This window comes from Natator depressus, chromosome 6 (genome assembly GCF_965152275.1).
Source record: "Natator depressus isolate rNatDep1 chromosome 6, rNatDep2.hap1, whole genome shotgun sequence".
NCBI classification, from domain to species: Eukaryota; Metazoa; Chordata; order Testudines; family Cheloniidae; genus Natator; species Natator depressus.
Window position 1 is genome coordinate 124474001 of NC_134239.1, and position 18415 is coordinate 124492415.

General features: G+C 43.4%; 1 protein-coding gene across 6 annotated transcripts in view; it reads right to left on the minus strand.

The window, feature by feature from the left end:
• Positions 1 to 13856: 13856 nt before the first annotated feature.
• Positions 13857 to 18415, minus strand: part of GNG2 (G protein subunit gamma 2) — an 86233-nt gene continuing 81674 nt past the window's right edge. For all 6 annotated transcript variants that reach the window (XM_074956520.1, XM_074956521.1, XM_074956524.1 and 3 more), the window contains one exon: positions 13857 to 17319. In XM_074956520.1, the coding sequence (XP_074812621.1) occupies positions 17191 to 17319 (129 nt within the window). In that variant the 3' untranslated portion in view covers positions 13857 to 17190. The remainder of the gene's footprint in view (positions 17320 to 18415) is intronic.

Below are 18415 nucleotides of genomic sequence, written 5' to 3' on the forward strand. Positions count from 1 at the left end.
TGGGGCATTCTGCTCTGCCGTCTGTTACAGCAGTTGATCCATGTCCCTGCTGCTGGGGATGCATTTCTTATGTTTTGTTTTTTATTTAAAGTCCTGACCTGCTCCCTTCTCCAGCGGCTAGATCAATGTCCACATTCTCCACCAAGTTTGTACGGTTGTGCCCCCTTGTGGCCCCTCCATGGGGCCGGATGCGCTGCATCCGAGAGTGCTAAAGGAGTTGGCGGATGTGATTGCAGAGCCATTGGCCATTATCTTTGAAAACTCATGGCGATCGGGGGAAGACCCGGACGACTGGAAAAAGGCTAATGTAGTGCCCATCTTTAAAAAAGGGAAGAAGGAGGATCCTGGGAACTACAGGCCAGTCAGCCTTACCTCAGTCCCTGGAAAAATCATGGAGCAGGTCCTCAAGGAATCAATTCTGAAGTACCTAGAGGAGAGGAAAGTGATCAGGAACAGTCAGCATGGATTCACCAAGGGCAAGTCATGCCTGACTAATCTAATTGCCTTCTATGATGAGATAATTGGCTCTGTGGATGAGGGGAAAGCAGTGGACATGTTATTCCTTGACTTTAGCAAAGCTTTTGACACGGTCTCCCACAGTATTCTTGTCAGCAAGTTAAAGAAGTATGGGCTGGATGAATGGACTATAAAGTGGATAGAAAGCTGGCTAGATTGTTGGGCTCAATGGGTAGTGATCAATGGCTCCATGTCTAGTTGGCAGCTGGTATCAAGTGGAGTCCCCAGGGTTCAACATTGGTGAGGCCTCATCTGGAGTACTGTGTCCAGTTTTGGGCCCCACGTTACAAGAAGGATGTGAAAAAATTGGAAAGCATCCAGCGGAGGGCAACAAAAATGGTTAGGGAACTGAAACACATGACTTATGAGGAGAGGCTGAGGGAACTGGGATTGTTTAGTCTGCGGAAGAGAAAAATGAGGGGGGATTTGATAGCTGCTTTCAACTACCTGAAAGGGGGTTCCAAAGAGGATGGATCAGGGCCGGTTTTGTTCAATATCTTCATTAATGATCTGGAGGATGGCATGGTTTGCACCCTCAGCAAGTTTGCAGATGGCACTAAACTGGGAGGAGAGGTAGATACGCTGGAGGGTAGGGATAGGATACAGAAGGACCTAGACAAATTGGAGGATTGGGCCAAAAGAAATCTGATGCGGTTCAACAAGGACAAGTGCAGAGTCCTGCACTTAGGACGGAAGAATCCCATGCACCGCTACAGACTGGGGACTGAATAGCTAGGCAGCAGTTCTACAGAAAAGGACCTAGGGGTTACAGTGGACGAGAAGCTGGATATGAGTCAACAGTGTGGCCTTGTTGCCAAGAAGGCCAATGGCATTTTGGGATGTATAAGTAGGGGCATTGCCAGCAGATCGAGGGACGTGATCGTTCCCCTCTGTTCAACATTGGTGAGGCCTCATCTGGAGTACTGTGTCCAGTTTTGGGCCCCACGTTACAAGAAGGATGTGAAAAAATTGGAAAGCATCCAGCGGAGGGCAACAAAAATGGTTAGGGAACTGAAACACATGACTTATGAGGAGAGGCTGAGGGAACTGGGATTGTTTAGTCTGCGGAAGAGAAGAATGAGGGGGGATTTGATAGCTGCTTTCAACTACCTGAAAGGGGGTTCCAAAGAGGATGGATCTAGATTGTTCTCAGTGGTAGCAGATGACAGAACAAGGAGTAATGGTCTCAAGTTGCAGTGGGGGAGGTTTAGGTTGGATATTAGGAAAAACTTTTTCACTAGGAGGGTGGTGAAGCACTGGAATGTTTTACCTAGGGAGGTGGTGGAATCGCCTTCCTTTGAAGCTTTTAAGACCCGGCTTGACAAAGCCCTGGCTGGGATGGTTTAGTTGGGGACTGGTCCTGCTTTGAGCAGGGGGTTGGACTAGATGACCTCCTGAGGTCCCTTCCAACCCTGATATTCTATGATTCTATGATCAGGCATGACTTCACCGCTGCGGGTCTCCAACTGTTGGGTGTTACCCCACACCAATCTAGTGCCATAGTGCCTTAGCCTTCTGGCGAAGGCACACTAGAGTCCTACTCCTTCCGCAGTGTTAGAGTCCAAAACAAAAACGAAAACAGTGAACTAAAAATCAGGGTCATCTGAGGATTTGTCAACAGGATGCTGCCTTTCTGCTCTGTGTTTGTCTCCATCTGGGTAGTCCCTTCTTCTCCATCTGCCTGGGACTAGTCATCCCATCCACCAAATGGCTCTACAGATCTTGTGTACACCCTATTACTCTCTTCTTCCATTTCATCTGCCAGCAACTTCTCTACACCTGTCAGCGAGTATACAGGCTTCAAGCCACTCCATCTGCTTTTACTCCTGCCATAACTGGACCAAGTCCATTTGCTTCTAATGTGGTGAAAGGCTGGAAGAGTGCTAGGCATGCATATGCAGTCGATGAAATATGAATGAAAAGTTAGAGGCAAAATTAAGACTCCTTTTAAAACAAAAAGACAGTCAAGCCTCTGAATGCATCCGATGAAGTGAGCTGTAGCTCACGAAAGCTTATGCTCAAATAAATGTGTTAGTCTCGAAGGTGCCACAAGTCCTCCTTTTCTTTTTGCAGATGCAGACTAACACGGCTGCTACTCTGAAACCTTTAGTCAAGCCTCTGTTTTTTACATAGTCGTAGAAAAATCCATTTCATGAACTAGAAGGCAATGGCAGAGCTTTCCCATAGATGGCAACTGAGTAACCAAGCCCAATGCCACCTTAAGATGACTTATAATTGTTATAAAGTCAGATTTCACGCCCTGTTGTAGGCTCCCCAGGATCACCTCTGTGCTGCTGAAGTTAATGGAACATGGCACAGTGCAGGGTTTGTCGCAGCATATGCCACTGCAATACCGAAGCCTTATTTTGCACACGTTCTTGAAGACAAGATTTGACCTTATTCTAAATATTCATTTTAGGAGGACTGCTTCCATCAGAGACAGATGGACTTCCTCCTCAAATATGAAGTCTAAATTACAGTAATTTAACATTTAAGGCAGCAACTGTGTAGGAGTCAAATATCACTCATTTAATATTAAGAAAGTTACCGAGTCCAGTATCTACACTCACACTTTGCATTTAAGCTAAAACGATAGTTATGATTGTAGGATAACTAAAATGTCCAGGGAAACTCCCTTCTGTAAGCACACACTGTATGTGGCTGGCATTATTAAATTATTCATGTAAAGATAATCACTTTAGATCTTCAGTCCCGAGCCAGCTCACATTTAGGAAAGATGGGCACTTCTCCCACTGCCTTTAGAGAGCAGAAGCCAAGTAACTGTATGAGTTTTGTTCTTACTGTTTCCTTGTGCTCCCCCATCACCTGTTGGCTATCATTTTGTACTTAGATTGTAAACTATTTGGGGTAGGACCCGTGATGTTTTGGGGTTCATCCCAGATTAGTGAAGGGTTGTGTCACCACTTGCCCTGCAGCCCAAGGTGCTCACAGCCCAGACACCAACAGCTGGCATACATGCATGCAGATCACACCCTGGCTTCCACCGTCCCGTTGCTATTTTCAGAGTGACCCCAACACCACCCAGTCCTGAATTTCCCCAAAATTGTCTCCCTGCAACATCCAGCCCTTGGACACTCACAGAAGTAATGAAATACCCTGCTCCTTTAAAAAGACAGAAAAAGCAACTTGTTATCTTGACTGGAGCTAAAAATCAGTTCAATCAAAGCATTGGATTGGTTCAGATAAAAGTAAAACAGGTTTTAAGGGAGTTCACATGTAAGGGATAGAGATAGAAAGGGTTACAAACAAACAAAGTAAAACTACTCTTGCTAATGGCTATGACCTAACTTAAGCTGCTGTCTTTGTTCAAGGTGGTTTCTTCACCAATTTTCCTTTTCCAGCAGTGGCTGACTAGCTCTTAGTCACCCCACAGTGTCCAAGGTGCTGCTTTTCCTTGTCTCCTTATGTGAAGGATAATGTAGGGGTTCGCTCCCCCGCTCTTTGAAATGTATTCTTCTGAAATGTATCCCCAGATAGAGTTCCTTTTCCCTGCTGGGTGCGAACACCATGCTGTCTTCTTCCCACTGGTAATTTTCACAATGCAAATGATCTCTTCCTGCAACCTCCAATACAAAGGAATAGCCCACTGAATTTGGTCACACCTGGTTTCAGGTGTTGGCATCTTTCCTTTGGAGAAAACCGGTTTATCAACTTCCCCCTGACGTACCTGGTTTAAACACAATTTAATCACCTATTTCCGGCATATATCTATAAAGTCCATTGTGGGTTTGCCATGCATGCATCATGCAAGAATATTAATGATCAGTGAGTTATTAGTTTTCCACTGATACATTACATGCCACGTTTTGGTTATAGATTATGACAACAGTGTGTTAGATGTAGTGAGTATGTCTGGCCTGGCAAAAGTTGCTGACATAGCGCAGTGAACCACCACTGGGCCTGTGTCACAGGACCATCTCTTTGTTACATGATTCTGCAGTGCCCAACATGATGGGACTGGAGTCTCTAGGCAACACCACAATACAAATAATAAATAGAGTAGTTTAGCAATACTTAAATTGGCATCTACAATAAATCAATATGAATTTAATTTTAATGTTTATGAGCTCTCAAGGGTAAAACCAAAAGAGAACTTACGTGCATGTGTCAGATGTTTGGCTGCATGTGTGTGTGTTCACCCTGTGTGCCGTCCCAGTTCTGTGCAGGTAGCTGGCCCAGCAGACCCTGAGCGAACCGCCCAGTGACCACAAGATCCGTTAAGGTACAAAGGCACCTGGCCAGGTTTATTGTCAACGAAGCATGGCCCTAGCTCCCTGGATCAATGTCTACAGTTACATTAGCACTTGTATGCCTGTGACAATGGATGCAGCTTAGTGAATGGCGGGACTTTCCATTCCCCCCTCGGCTGGCCAAAGACATTCCCTCTGAGATACGTCTTTCTACCCTGATACAAACAAGTTACATATTGCCCCTCTGACCTGGCTAAGTGCCACCCTCTGACATATCTAGGTGCCACCCATTACCTTGTACATGTTGATTTAATCAAAACATCTTTATTCATTATGCTGTTATCCAGACCTTATCTTTAAGATGGTCAGCGTGTTCCTGTTCTCTTTGGGGAATGCGTTGAGGAATCGAGGAGTCCTGGTACCACCCTTCTGGAATGTGTTTGTGTGTGTATTCTGTGCCTAGCACTTCTTAGGAATGAGTATTTCTGCAATATTAGCCCCGTTCTTGCCAGGTTCTGTGAGCAGGGCCTGCCTCTTGCTCACAACCTAACTTTGCTTTACATCAGCAAAGCTTACCACTACTTTAGCTTAGGCCTCACACCAGGCCTCTGATACAAGGGCTTATGTTTCAGGCCCTCTTTCTACTACAGCATGATGAGCAACAAATAACACTATCCTTGTTAAAGAATGAACAATATATGGAGAAAAAAAAACATGAATGGATCAACCCAGAAGCCTGCTGACAGCATTACATGCTATTATGCATGGCCCCAAATTGAGCGAGGGAGGAAATGACCAGGAGGGAAGGAAAAGTGGCAGAGACAAATGTACTCAGCCTTGTAAACACCTTGTTGTGCTCTGTATCGCCCTTCCTGGGTCACTTCTAGGGTGGCCTCCAAATACTCACAGTTCGCAGCATGGTGGTTGAGCATCGGTACCTCAAGCAAGAGAAGGCAGGGAACTACAATGTGTGGTTGTGTAGGACTCAGAGGAACCGTGGGGTGTGGAAGGCAAAATTCTAATGATCAATTGACAAGGTGGGAAAATAGTTAAAGTACTTCCCAGGCTCATCATAAAGCTGAGTTTTGTCACTTCCCCTCCATTCCCAGCCATGCCACCCTAGTAGTCTCTCAACTTGAACTCGATAACCTCCTTCTCGCTGGCCACCCTCATTCTCAGCCTTGACTTCTCTGTAATCCATCCAAATGCTGCTGCAAAACACAACTTGCCCACCTCCCTAATTCATGTCCAGCTTCTCTTTATCTTCCATTACTGACGTCCCAAAACTATTGCATTCAAAGTCTTTCTCCCTGCCTTCAAGGTCCCGCTTTACTTAGCTCCTTCCTACATTTCTGCTCTCATAGTTTTGCTCGTGCCCATTTTGCTCTGCCAAAACTGCATGTCTAACTGCCCCTCTTGTGTCCTTTCTTATTCTTTCTTCCGTGTGGTCCTGTGGGTTTAGAGCAGCGGTTCTCAACCAGGGGTACATGTACGCAGACGTCTTCCAGGAGGTACATCAACAACTCATCTAGATATTCGCCTAGTTTTACAACAGGCTACATAAAAAGCGCTAGCGAAGTCAGTACAAACTAAAATTTCGTACAGACAAGGACTTGTTTATACTGCTCTATCTACTCTACCCTGAAATGCAAGTGCAGTATTTATATTCCAGTTGATTGATTTAAGAATCATATGGTAAAAATGAGAAAGTCAGCCATTGTTCAGTACTACTGCGCTGTGATACTTCTGTATTTTTATGTCTGATTTTGTAAGCAAGTAGTTTTTAAGTGAGGTGAAACTTGGGGGTACGCAAGACAAATCAGACTCCTGAAAAGGGTACAGTCGTCTAGAAAGGTTGAGAGACACTTTTTTCGAGCCCTTTCCGAAGCTGATCTGCCTGCACATTCTCCTTGCAAACACTTTCTTCTGAGAGAGCTACATGCCCAAATTATCCTCACAAAGTATTTACAAATTATAAATATTTGTGGGGGTGGGGGGGGAAGATACATGCTTAACATCACTATTCATTCATCTGCTTTTGGTACATCCTATTTGCTGTCCCTTGTCTAGTCACTGGCTGTTTAGAGTGTGCAACCTTCCAGGGCAAGGACCATCTTAACTTAGCTATATGGACAGTACCAAGCACAGTTTGGGTGGGTTTTTTATAAATAAGAAAATACATTTACATTCATGGATCTCTGGCTTTCACCGCCTTTTGAATTTGAGTTCAAATAAGACTAGAACACGTGTTTCAAAGCTGCAGCATTCTCCACGGAAGGTAAGTGCTGCAGCAGTTAGGCTGTGTACAGTAGAAGTCGCAGAGATAGACGGGCAATGAGGCTGTTGTGCCAGGAAACAAGAGAAAGAATTGAGTTTCCCTTACCTGCCTGCTTTAGGTGGATGAAGTTAGAATTTGCCTGCAGAAGTCCACACTGGCCAGCAGAGGGCTTTTGAGAAATGTACTGATTCCTGATTCTTTACAGTGCATTTGTAAGAAAAGCGTGATACCTTTATAGTAATGTTTTTCACAGTATTTTAATTAGATACGATATGCATCTTTTAGGTGCAAATGCAAACATCTGTTCATAAAACTGAACTTAAACACTGCTTTCTAGCTAAATACGGAGTTTTATGACCAAAATTAAAGAAGGGAGGATGAGGATGAAAGTTAGATTTCTATCAGGCATTTAAAAAATAAATATTAAAAGGGCTACACACCGTATGATTTTGCACACCCTTTTCTTCTCTTCATACCTTTCCTGTTATTGCTACAATCCACTTCCTCCTCTCACTGTCCCTATCTTTTAGGAAAAACATGGCCATGGAGCAGTTCTGTTAAGACACTTGCCAATTGCAGTCTTGTTCCTATAATAAACTCACAAGGCCCATGGATATGAAATAAGAATTTTCCTTTTATTGGCTTTAGCTTTGCCCATCTTTTCCTTTACATTTATTTTCCTAAGATCAACTTCAGTTCAACATCCACTTTTCAGGGAGGTCCTATTTTTACAGCTAGGCAGATTAAGGTGCATGGAAGCTAAGCTACCAGATAAGGAAAATGCCATGATAGCATGTGGCTTCTAACCAAGTTTTCACTGTGAGCAAAAATTGCCTTTTTATTTGGCCATTGTTGCACCAGAGTGAATTTAAAGTAACTCCAGCTGAGTTAAAGTCTCTTTGCACCAAATTGTATTACAAAAATTGTTTAGCTCATATAAGGTAGTCTCCAGGGCATGGAGTTCAGAAATGGCCCATATGGCCTTGGAAATGCCAATATTTGCTGCCTGATGACTACCAGACCCTACTGTGTATTTTACATCATACCATAAATATTACTGCTGTGTTTCCATTCCATGCCGCTCTGGAAGCAGAAGTACCAAATGACAGTGATGTAGTTCTCAGAATGGTGCCAGTACAATTTGTAAACAAGAGACTTGGAAACTGAAACCTCATTCTTAGAGCTCATCCATTCAGGAAACTGAACCATATCGTATATCCAATCAAAATGAACCAACATGACTTGTATTTCAAATGCTGACTACACACTGCAGCCTAAGACCTTCCTGGGTCACTTTTAAGAGTTCTTCATAAAAACATTCACCAAGTAATTTCTAACAAATGCATTCAATAAAACAGTGAAAAGTCATGACCCTTATAGAATTCAATTGGAATTCTGGAGTCTTTTTGATCGTGTTAGCTTTTCTAGAGGTTTTTGGAACTGGCATGGAATTTAAAAGAGAATTATACCCCTGCTATAGCATTCTATAGGAAGATTCAAAGCACCGGTGAAAGGGTATCCTTCTCTATTGAATTCTGCAGGTTTTTAGAATGTGACAGGATCCCCGGGGTGCCACCTGGGGCCATGAGACTGCTGTGCCCCCTTAACTCTCCAGTCTGGGCTGTCTCTCACAATGCTTTGCTAGTGACAAGCAGCAAGCCTCTCCAGGTACTGTTATCACTCAGCACAACCACATGTGGAGACCCCACACCCAGCTAGATTGCATGAATGCTCCCAGAGCCAAGCACGAATCACACAGAGAAAGGCACCAGCCTAATCCCCCCAACTCCCAACCTTGTACCTCAGGAATATAACATCTTGCACTGCTCAAGACAAGCAGTGCAAATTTATTAATTGGCTCACCACTTCATCAGTGGAACGTGGATAGATACCCTTACCAAACAGTTCAGGCAAACTTACAGTAAAGATAAAGAGTTAAACAAAGTTATTGACTACAAAAGATAGATTTTAAGTGATTATAAGTGACAGGCAAAAAGTCAGAGTTACTTACCAAAAGAAAAAGAAAATATAAGCAGTCAGTCTAAACTCGCAACCCTATAAGACTGGGCAACATCTAGATTAAGCAGTTTTTCTCACCCCACTGGCTACTGCAGTTCATAGCACACAGGTTTCACCCTTGAAACCTGGGCCAGTCCCTTCTGTTGGAGACTTCAGTCTTCTCAGTGTCCTTGTTACTGACAGCGTAGGTGGGGGAAGGAGAAAGGCCAAGCACGGGGCCCCTGTGTTCTGTTTTATACCCTTAGTCTGTGTGCTTGGAGAATACAAGTCCAGGGCCAACTATGTCTGGTGGGCATTGCTGAGTCCCCATGCAAGGTTGAGCAATTCCCCTGGTGTGGCCTTATGCAGGTGAGTCATGGAATTGTATCTCCCTTGCTGGATAATGGCTGTTGATGGTTGTTTGACACCTGCCCGGGCATTGGTTATTTTCCTTGCTGTTGTCTCAGGGGAGATAATATCTGGCTGATTCCCCAACTTACAGCATGTGTGACTGACAACCATACAACACAATCTCATAACTTCATGTGCACTAATGATATACATATTTAGATAGAACAGTGACTTTCAGCAGATCCTAACCTTTCCCCGATACCATACATGGCATGCTTTATATGCAAGATCACAATTATATATAAATGAGGAACATGGAGGTTACAGGGTGCTCCCCCGGGGTACAGAGTGTCACATAGAGTTCCTTATATAAAATCCTGTTACACAGAACCCTGAATAATTCTCTGTAAACATCCTCTCAGTGTGCAGCAGCAGTCAAAAAAGGTAACATAAACCATTAGAAAAGGGATAGATAATAAAACAGTGAATATCATAGTGCCACTATATAAGTCCATAGTACACCCACACCTTGAATATTGCGTGCAGGTCTGGTCACCCCATCTCAAAAAAGATATATTAGAATATATCTTGGAAAAGACAGAAAAGGGCAACAAAATTGATGAGGGGTATGGAACAGCTTCCATACAAGGAGAGCTTAAAAAGACTGGGGCTGCTCAATTTAGAAAAGAGACGCCTAAAGGGGGGATATGATAGCGGGCTATAAAATCCTGAATGGTGTGGAGAAAGTGATTATCTACCCCTTCACATAACACAAGGACCAGGGGTCACCCAATGAAATTAATAGGCAGCAGATTTAAAACAAACAAAAGGAAGTACTTGTTCACACAATACAAAGTCAACCCGTAGAACTCGTTGCCGGGGATGTTGTGAAGGCCAATATCATATCTAATTCTTTTTTGAACCCAGATACCTTCATGTGTTGGACTAGATTGATAACTGGTATATTTCTGATATGGGAAATGTAAGAAAGAGTGACTCCACAGCAGACCCCAGAATTTGGTCTGACCATTAGAAAGAAATATGCATCGGATGAAGTGAGCCGTAGCTCATGAAAGCTTATGCTCAAATAAATTTGTTAGTCTCTAAGGTGCCACAAGTACTCCTTTTCTATTCGCGAATACAGATTAACACGGTTGCTACTCTGAAACCAGAAAGAAATATGTTTCTCAGCCACCCTGCTGAGTCTGTGTTGACTGAAATTGCCTGTCAGTTTTACAAGGTCACTGTTAACTGCAGAAGCACATCCAGAGACAAAGAGATTGTTCCAAAAGTAACAAGATAACAGCTGTCCTTTATGGTTGGTACAGCTTTGTTTTCCTGACCTCTGGAATATGATGTGTGAACCCCCCACCCTTGCATGCTTATCTTGTTCATTTCCTTTTAGATATAATAAGTGGGATGAATAGACTTATTGAAGTTTGCCACGTCCCACTGATTTTAGAATGGTTATGTTAAAGGATGGGTAGGTGATAAAATGCAGATGTAACAGGATATACATTGGAGTGCGAGTGTGATTGTATCTATGTATGTATGATTGAATGAGGAATGAAAGATTAAAGGTTGAGGTGCCAGCCTTAAAATAAGACTGTTTGGCTGAAGAATACAGTGGACGAGATAGCCCGATAACCCTGAGGGCAAGTTGCCCCAAGGACAGGAGGGCCGAAGAACAAGATAACAACATACTGTCATTCCGTCATTGCCGTGCCATCTGCATGATTGACTATCACCTCAAACGTGAGAACAGTGATTGACTATCACTTCAAACATGAGAACAGAATGATGAAGCAAACCCTATAAACTTGTATGATGATAAATCCCTATGAAAACAGACCCTGAAGACTTTGGGTCTGATTCTGCAAACCAACCTCCAGGAGCATTGGATGTGCATCTGACAAGGCCCTGCTCCACCCTCGTGTCCAGGCCACCTGGCCAGTGACTTGGCATAAGCAATTCCTAGGCTGGTAACTATAGCAACTTTGCAGAACTTGTGTGGCTATGTGTGTGTGAGTGAATGAGATGTTATAGCGATAACTGATTGCTTACTCTGATTCTTTCTGTATTCACAATAAACGTGGCATTTTGCCTTATTCCCTTTAATAAGATCCTGCTGTTTTTTATTTTCTTGGTATAACACATGGAGGATAGGTCCATCAATGGCTACTAGCCAAGATGGTCAGGGACAACCCTATCCTCTGGCTCTCCCTAAACCTCTGACTGCCAGAAGCTGAGACTGGACCACTGGGGATGGATCACTTGATATTTGCTCTGTTCTACTCATTCCCTCTGAAACACCTGGCATTGGCCGCTGTTGGAAGACAGGATATTGGGCTAGATGGTCCACTGGCCTGACCCAGTATGGTCATTCTTATGTTCATTTCTGTGGAATGCTGTTGGATCGTTCTAATGGAATTCTACGGTTCTTTTCCATATGGGGAACAAAGACGCTAAATTAACCAAAAACAAATAATTCACTACAAGTTAACTAGTCAGCTTTTGTGAGGTGGACACATCCCCTAGGAACAACTGAACTGAGACCAACTGAATTTCACATACATCTTCTGTATAGTAAAGACTGTTAGTTACTATTCTACTGTCCTATATCTGAGCCTATGAGCAAGAGGTGAAAGCTTTCTGTATCCTGGGCCAGTATTGATCCCCTGAGCAAGCATTTCATTTCCAGTTAGTGCTTCAATAGAGAGAGACTCAGGGGAATGCAGCACCCTCCAAGATAAATGTTGATTTAATTCCTCTTGTTAAGGAGAGGCTATTAGTTAAGTGCCAGCATGCTCAGCACTGTACAGGACACAGACAGTACAAGGAGCTTACACTGACCAGCTGAAAGGTCATTGCAACAGGGAGTGGGAGCCTTTCCTTTGGACTGGGAAAGAGTGCACTTATGTTGTCTGCACAGGGGAAGTAAAGCAGCCACTCATGCTGTGAGGACCTTAGGAGAAGATGGTGGGAAAACAAAGCTTCCCCAGGAAGAAGGCAGCTGCACACACTGGGTGGATGTATGCTTGTATGGAAGGGGAGACAGTTTATAGGTGAAAAAAGAATGGAATCTGGACTATTTCCACAGGGGCATGACCACATGCTGGGCCAGTTTAAGTGAACCTAGGTGAGTGACACTAAGCTGGTGTTTCACACAGAGCTCCCATGCAGCAACTGGGAATTTGGAGTCTCGTCCTGGAAAGGCTGAGACATGTGCCCCCACAGGAGAGGGGATGCGCCTTTTTTTGGGAGACAAAAGCATCTGCTGGAGATGGGGAGGTGAACCTGGAACCCTTTGCTTCCTGGTACCTTTTACTGATGGCAGACTGGTCATTTCCTGCTGGGCTGGACTTTCTACTCTAGTTCCATTACGTGTCCCAGGGATTTTGGAACAGGGGAAAGAGATTCTCTCCTCTTCTCAATCCTTGCTCATAGATCCAAGAATTTATCCTCCGTTTCCAAAGCCTGTGACAGTGTCGAGTAGCTGAGCCAAGTCACCAGCTTCTTCCAGAGGCAGATGCTAGGATGTGGCTGACAATACCCTCTCACCCCCAGGAGGCAGCAGCTGCGGCTTTTCGTGCTTGACTCCATTTTTACGTTTAGGAGGGGCTGAGGGAGAAACAGGGGGGGGGGGGGAGAAAATGAGGATGACAACTGGCCTTCCCTGCACAGACTGAACCTTCAGCTTCCCTGCAGTGGGATATAGTCACCATCCTCTGTAGGAGGTAGGTTCTAAACATTTACAACCCACTGTGCCCTGTGTACTGGTGATTTGCACTGGTGTACCCAGATCCGTGTGGTCACACCTGTACAGATGTGCTGCACTGGCAAAAAGATGGGTTTACACCAATGCAGCTTAAGCTGGTAACATCCCAAAGTAAACTGTGTCAGCATAAACTCTGGGGCAGCATGTCCCCATTAGGGGGTTGCAGCAGCTAACTACATCAGTGGAAATTTCCTTAAAGTAGACAGGGGCTTAGAGAGGGTCCTGGGAAAGCTGAGGTTCTGAAAGGCCTCTTTCCCTTTCACACCGTCACAAAAGCTGCTATTGAAACCAGCAGCCTCGTTTAATACATTGGGGGGGAAATCTGTGGTTTACTGTTAGTTTGGAAAGTTCCCTAAACCAACATCATACCCCAAACACATTTGGTTCTGTCATTAGGAGCAGGAGAGTAAGCTTAAGAAACCCCCCCCAACACTGCTACTTTAAAAAGCAAACAGACAATATTTGAAACGAATCCAAAATTTTATTTCATACACATACATTGATCACATGGGATGAGTGTGTGCACTATATCACAACTTCAAGTTTCCCTGTTTAACAAAAACAAAAACAAAAAGCAAAACAAAAAAACCCCTACTGACATTTACACTGATCCTCTTCCTGAAAAGAGATCGCTTCTTGTGAAGGAAGATGCATCCACCTATCTGGCTGACATGATATAATGTACATGTTGCAACTCACCACTGCTATGAATAAAGTTTGTAAGGCTGGGGAGGGGGCGGGGGAAGGAGAATCACATGCCCGCACACAGGGATATTTTTATTGAAAAGACCTTCAGTATATAAAAAAAAAAATTATGTTGAATATACAGAATCAATATATTTTCAATATTGAAATACTAATTTTACTTTTTTACGGGGGAAAATTTTCGTGGTAGGTAAAATTTCTACTTTGCTAACGAAAGCGGGTCTGCGTAAATATAAATACTAGGGTGAGATTTTCTGGTTGCCTCCCCAATTAAAAAAAAAAAAATCAGAACTAACACAAAAAAGAGACAATGAATGTTTTGGTGTAATTTAAAAATCTCCTTATATTCATTTCATGTAGCATTCTTTTAAAGAATTTAAGCTGTAAAATATGTAAGTCATTAAAAAGTTATGACAAAACTTCATGACAGGATTGGAGTACTGTTCCAGGATTAGTGAGATTTAGGGTCTTGGCTAATTAAGATATGCTTCATTGTCAGTTATAGTAGATCTTATTAAAAAAAAAAGAACAGTTGCAATTTACATTGTTTTTACCACTACAAGTGAAAACAGCTGTAGAGTTACTCATTGGTCAAATGAAACCTAAGCTAGTCAAACATACAGTATAAAGATTGAAATACAGGATCTTGTATTTGAAAGCTAGCAAGGCAAGTCGTACACCATTTAGCTACTGGTTGTATTGTATACATATTCCCAGATGCCGAGAATCAGAAAGAGAGAATCCACTGTTACAGTAAGTGGTTTTCGCCACAGAAACCCTTCTGCCTGTACACAAGGATGTAAGTAGAAAAGTTAGTTAAAAAAAAAAAAATAGATTTCTACTTTGTTACAGGCTATACAGATTTTCTGACAGGTACCTTAAGACTCTGTTGTCCTTTTAAATACAAAAATTTGAACTCATACCTGATTTGGAACTTCATATTAACAGGGTTGCCATGGATCCGGAATTATCCTAATTTTATAGCTGCTGGGTTTTTGAGCCAAAAATGAAAGTGTTCTAAGGGTTCAGAATAGCATGAAAAGCTAGAGCCGCTCTCAACCAGTGGCAGAGCCTTATGATCAGATCCTTTATTAATGCGGTTTAGGTTTGAGGCGTATCGGTGTCTTTGCAATCACAGCAGTCCCACTTCAGGCCAAAGGCCAGAACACAATTTTAACAGCAGTAGAAAGGCAAAGCCGACCTTGAGGAGATTCATGTTTTGAGTCATATACTGTACCCGATACTGTAACCCGTCTCTCAGAACTCTTTATGGGGCCATTTCAGATGGCCTCAGCCTCTACCTGAAATATTAGGTTTTTGTGGTGTTCAAATTGATATGTTTGAGCCTATGGGCTTGTCTTCTCACTCTCCATCTGGTTATGGAGAGTTTCCTAAAGCTTATTAAACAAATTTGTCAGTTTCAGGCTACATGTAAGCAAAGCACTGGGTGCTACCACCAGGACACCATTCTGATGGTTTGGCTTTGCCCTGATTGGCAGGGCTCATCCGATCGATTAGGGAGCCACTTCTACATCTTTCTTAACACCTCATTATCCCGCTTGTAGGCTTATAAATGGAGGCACACCTGTAAAAGCAGCTCAAAACATTACATGCACAAAGCACGGAAGTTGCAAGCTTCCGCCTTAAGCCGTGTGTGTCAATATGCCATCCTGTAGTTGGGGGCTTTATTGAAAGATGCACCCGATTTTCTTTACTCTTGTCTTGTTTCCTGCTGGGATGTTAAAGCGGTAAGAAATACATGGTGAGAGCTCAGAAAGGGCTGGATAGTTAGTGACTGGATAACAGGAGTCCAACATATTAACAAAAATTTCAGGGGTTGATAGATCACCCGTAGTCCTTCACTATGGAGTCCTCTCACTATTATAACCATATGCACATTTGCCACCTGCATTTGCCATTGTTGGGGTACAGAGTGCTATGGCCCTTCTGTTATTAAAAGCATTTTCTGAATAATCAGTGGGGGAAGAGGGGACTGAATTTAGCAGTCAGATTCGATGGCAGAGGGACTTTTGTAAACACTAAGGTTTAGAGCCAGAGTTGGGAAAAGATACCCCTTGAGGGCAGCATAGCAGAAGCAGAGAATTGGGCAGGGGGTGGACAAGCTTGCAGTGCCTTCCAGCTGAAGCCCCCCTCTGAGTCAAGCCGTGCTTGGATCAGCCACTTAGTACAGTGGAGCAGCTGGCTTGCTGTGTGCTGGTTCTGTCACGCTGCTTAAGGGACATGGTTCAGAGAAGATGTGCTGCTGTGAAAAGTTAATACAGATCGAGTGATATAAAAAAAAAAAAATCAAGATATATGGGGAAAGAAGAGGCACAGAAGGGTTTGGGAGGACCAGAGAAAACTTGGTCAAAATAAATGTATATCATTTTTCTTCTTAGTTTTACCCTGTGACCTCCAGGGATCTGAGTGACCCTGAACTCTTGGTATAAACCATCCCGATTTCAGGAATAGGCTTCAATAGCTGGCAACCCTACATAACAGGAGAGGTATTTCAGGCACATCTAAGGCATTCGAGTCATTTCTCTTTGCTGTCAGAAGACCTTTTGTTTTTTCTCTACAGCTTTTCCACCAGCACGTGGCTCCAAACAATAGAAGTTTCTAAATGGAGTGAACACAGGGATATTTTCATGCACTATTACTTAAAAGTAGTCACAAAAATATGAAGCACCAATCACAACACCTGATTTACTTTTACTTGCAAAATTGAAGCTACCATATACAAGTGTTAGAAATCGTGGTAATAGGTTGCTAGAAACACAGACAGACAGCATTCACACGGCAGATGTGAAGTATCACTGACTAAGCCCTTGCTAAACGGTTTAGTTTGTTATCTGTTGAGGAATCCCATCCATCTCTGGGCTACTCTAATGCAAAAACAAACAAACAAGCACAAGACCGAACATGAATATAATAGTAATCTAGCCTGTTGTGATATTTGACAAGTCAACTTAAATAAGAGTATTATTTGGAAAAACCCAACGATAATCATTCCATTGAGGTTATACACAGTTTCAGCCTTTACCTTGCTCAGCTCAAGTGTCTTTTTTAAAGATGGGAACAATCAAACAAGGGTTTGTTTTTTGTTGGGGTTTTTTGTGAGCAGAAAAGTGACACACGTTTAATCTTTACATATTTTTCTACCTCAGATCTTCAGCCTCACGATGTAGATCTTATGCCCCAAAAGGTGACCAGTTTCTTTAAACATGCACATCTCTGGAGCTTCCACGCCTTGTTATTTTTTAAATTCCGTGGACTAGAAAGTTGTCCACGTTGCTAAAAACGCTACATCAGTGTTCAGAGCGGGCCAAGTGCATGTCAGGCTCATGGAGGGCTTACAGAATCGCACAGAAGAACTTCTTCTCTCTAAAGGGGTTTTCTGAAGCTGGCACCGGGGTCAGTAGAGGGTCTTCCTTGGCATGGGCTTCGCAGTATGCCATCAAGTCTGCCGCTGCTTTTGACACCTGAAAATAAATGCACACACTGTATAAGCCTTGGATGAACTACACTGCCTGGAGCGCCTCCACTTCAGAGCACACAAAGGAGGGAGTACTTCAGCAGCACGGAATTAAAGGATCTTATTTGGCTGAATGGAATATGGAGAAGTTGCCTCAAGTTCCTACTTGCTCCTCCACTCTGCTCACTACCAATGGATGGACTTTCTAGCTAGACATTACAATAATCATAGCACTGTCCTGGTTCACTACTGGGCATTCACAGCATCCCTTAGGTAAAATACTCTTAGGTAGAATGGAATAGGCTAGGAATCTGAAGTACTCCTGAACTATACGATCCATTTTAAAATGGTGCAGAAACAGGGGAAATCCCCCTTTAAACCGCATTACTCTTCTACTTAGAGAACAATCTCTTTGGAAGCAGCTGTAAGCATCAGCAAACTTCAGTGCAGTTGGGCCAACACTTTAACTGCAATGTAGACATACCCTAAGTGACTAGTGCCAAACACATGGGCCAGCTGACTTGGGTTCAGGCTAAGGGGCTGTTTAATTGCAGTGTAGACGTTCTGGCTCAGGCTGCAGCCAAGCTCTGGGACCCTTCCACATCCCAGGGTCACTAGAGCCTGGGCTCTAGCCCAAATTGGATGTCTACACTGCAATTAAGCAGCCCCAGCCCAGGTGAGCTGGCATGGACCAGCTGCGGGTGTCTATTTGTAGTGTAGACATAAAGGCCAAAGTGGAGATCCTCGCCCAGGCTTTATTCAGTCCTTACTCATGCAAGTGGAATTTGCCTGACTGAAGCCTGAGGGAAGACCTCCAACCAGGAAACATAATGCAAACTGAATTTCACCCTTCCTAGATGCTAGTGCTGTAATAACTGGAACTTCCATTGTTTTTCTTCCCAGTATGGAGTATTTGCATTTATCACGTCTACACTAGACACCATAAATCAATCCCAGATAGATAGATCACTACCCGCTGATCTGGTGGTTGTGTAGACATGGCCTGAATGTTGAAGATCCTCTCCTGGCCTTATAAATGGGCTGGTCACCCCCTCAGCACTGCACATGCACAGATTCAGTGTCCCAAACTTTCATCCGCTCCC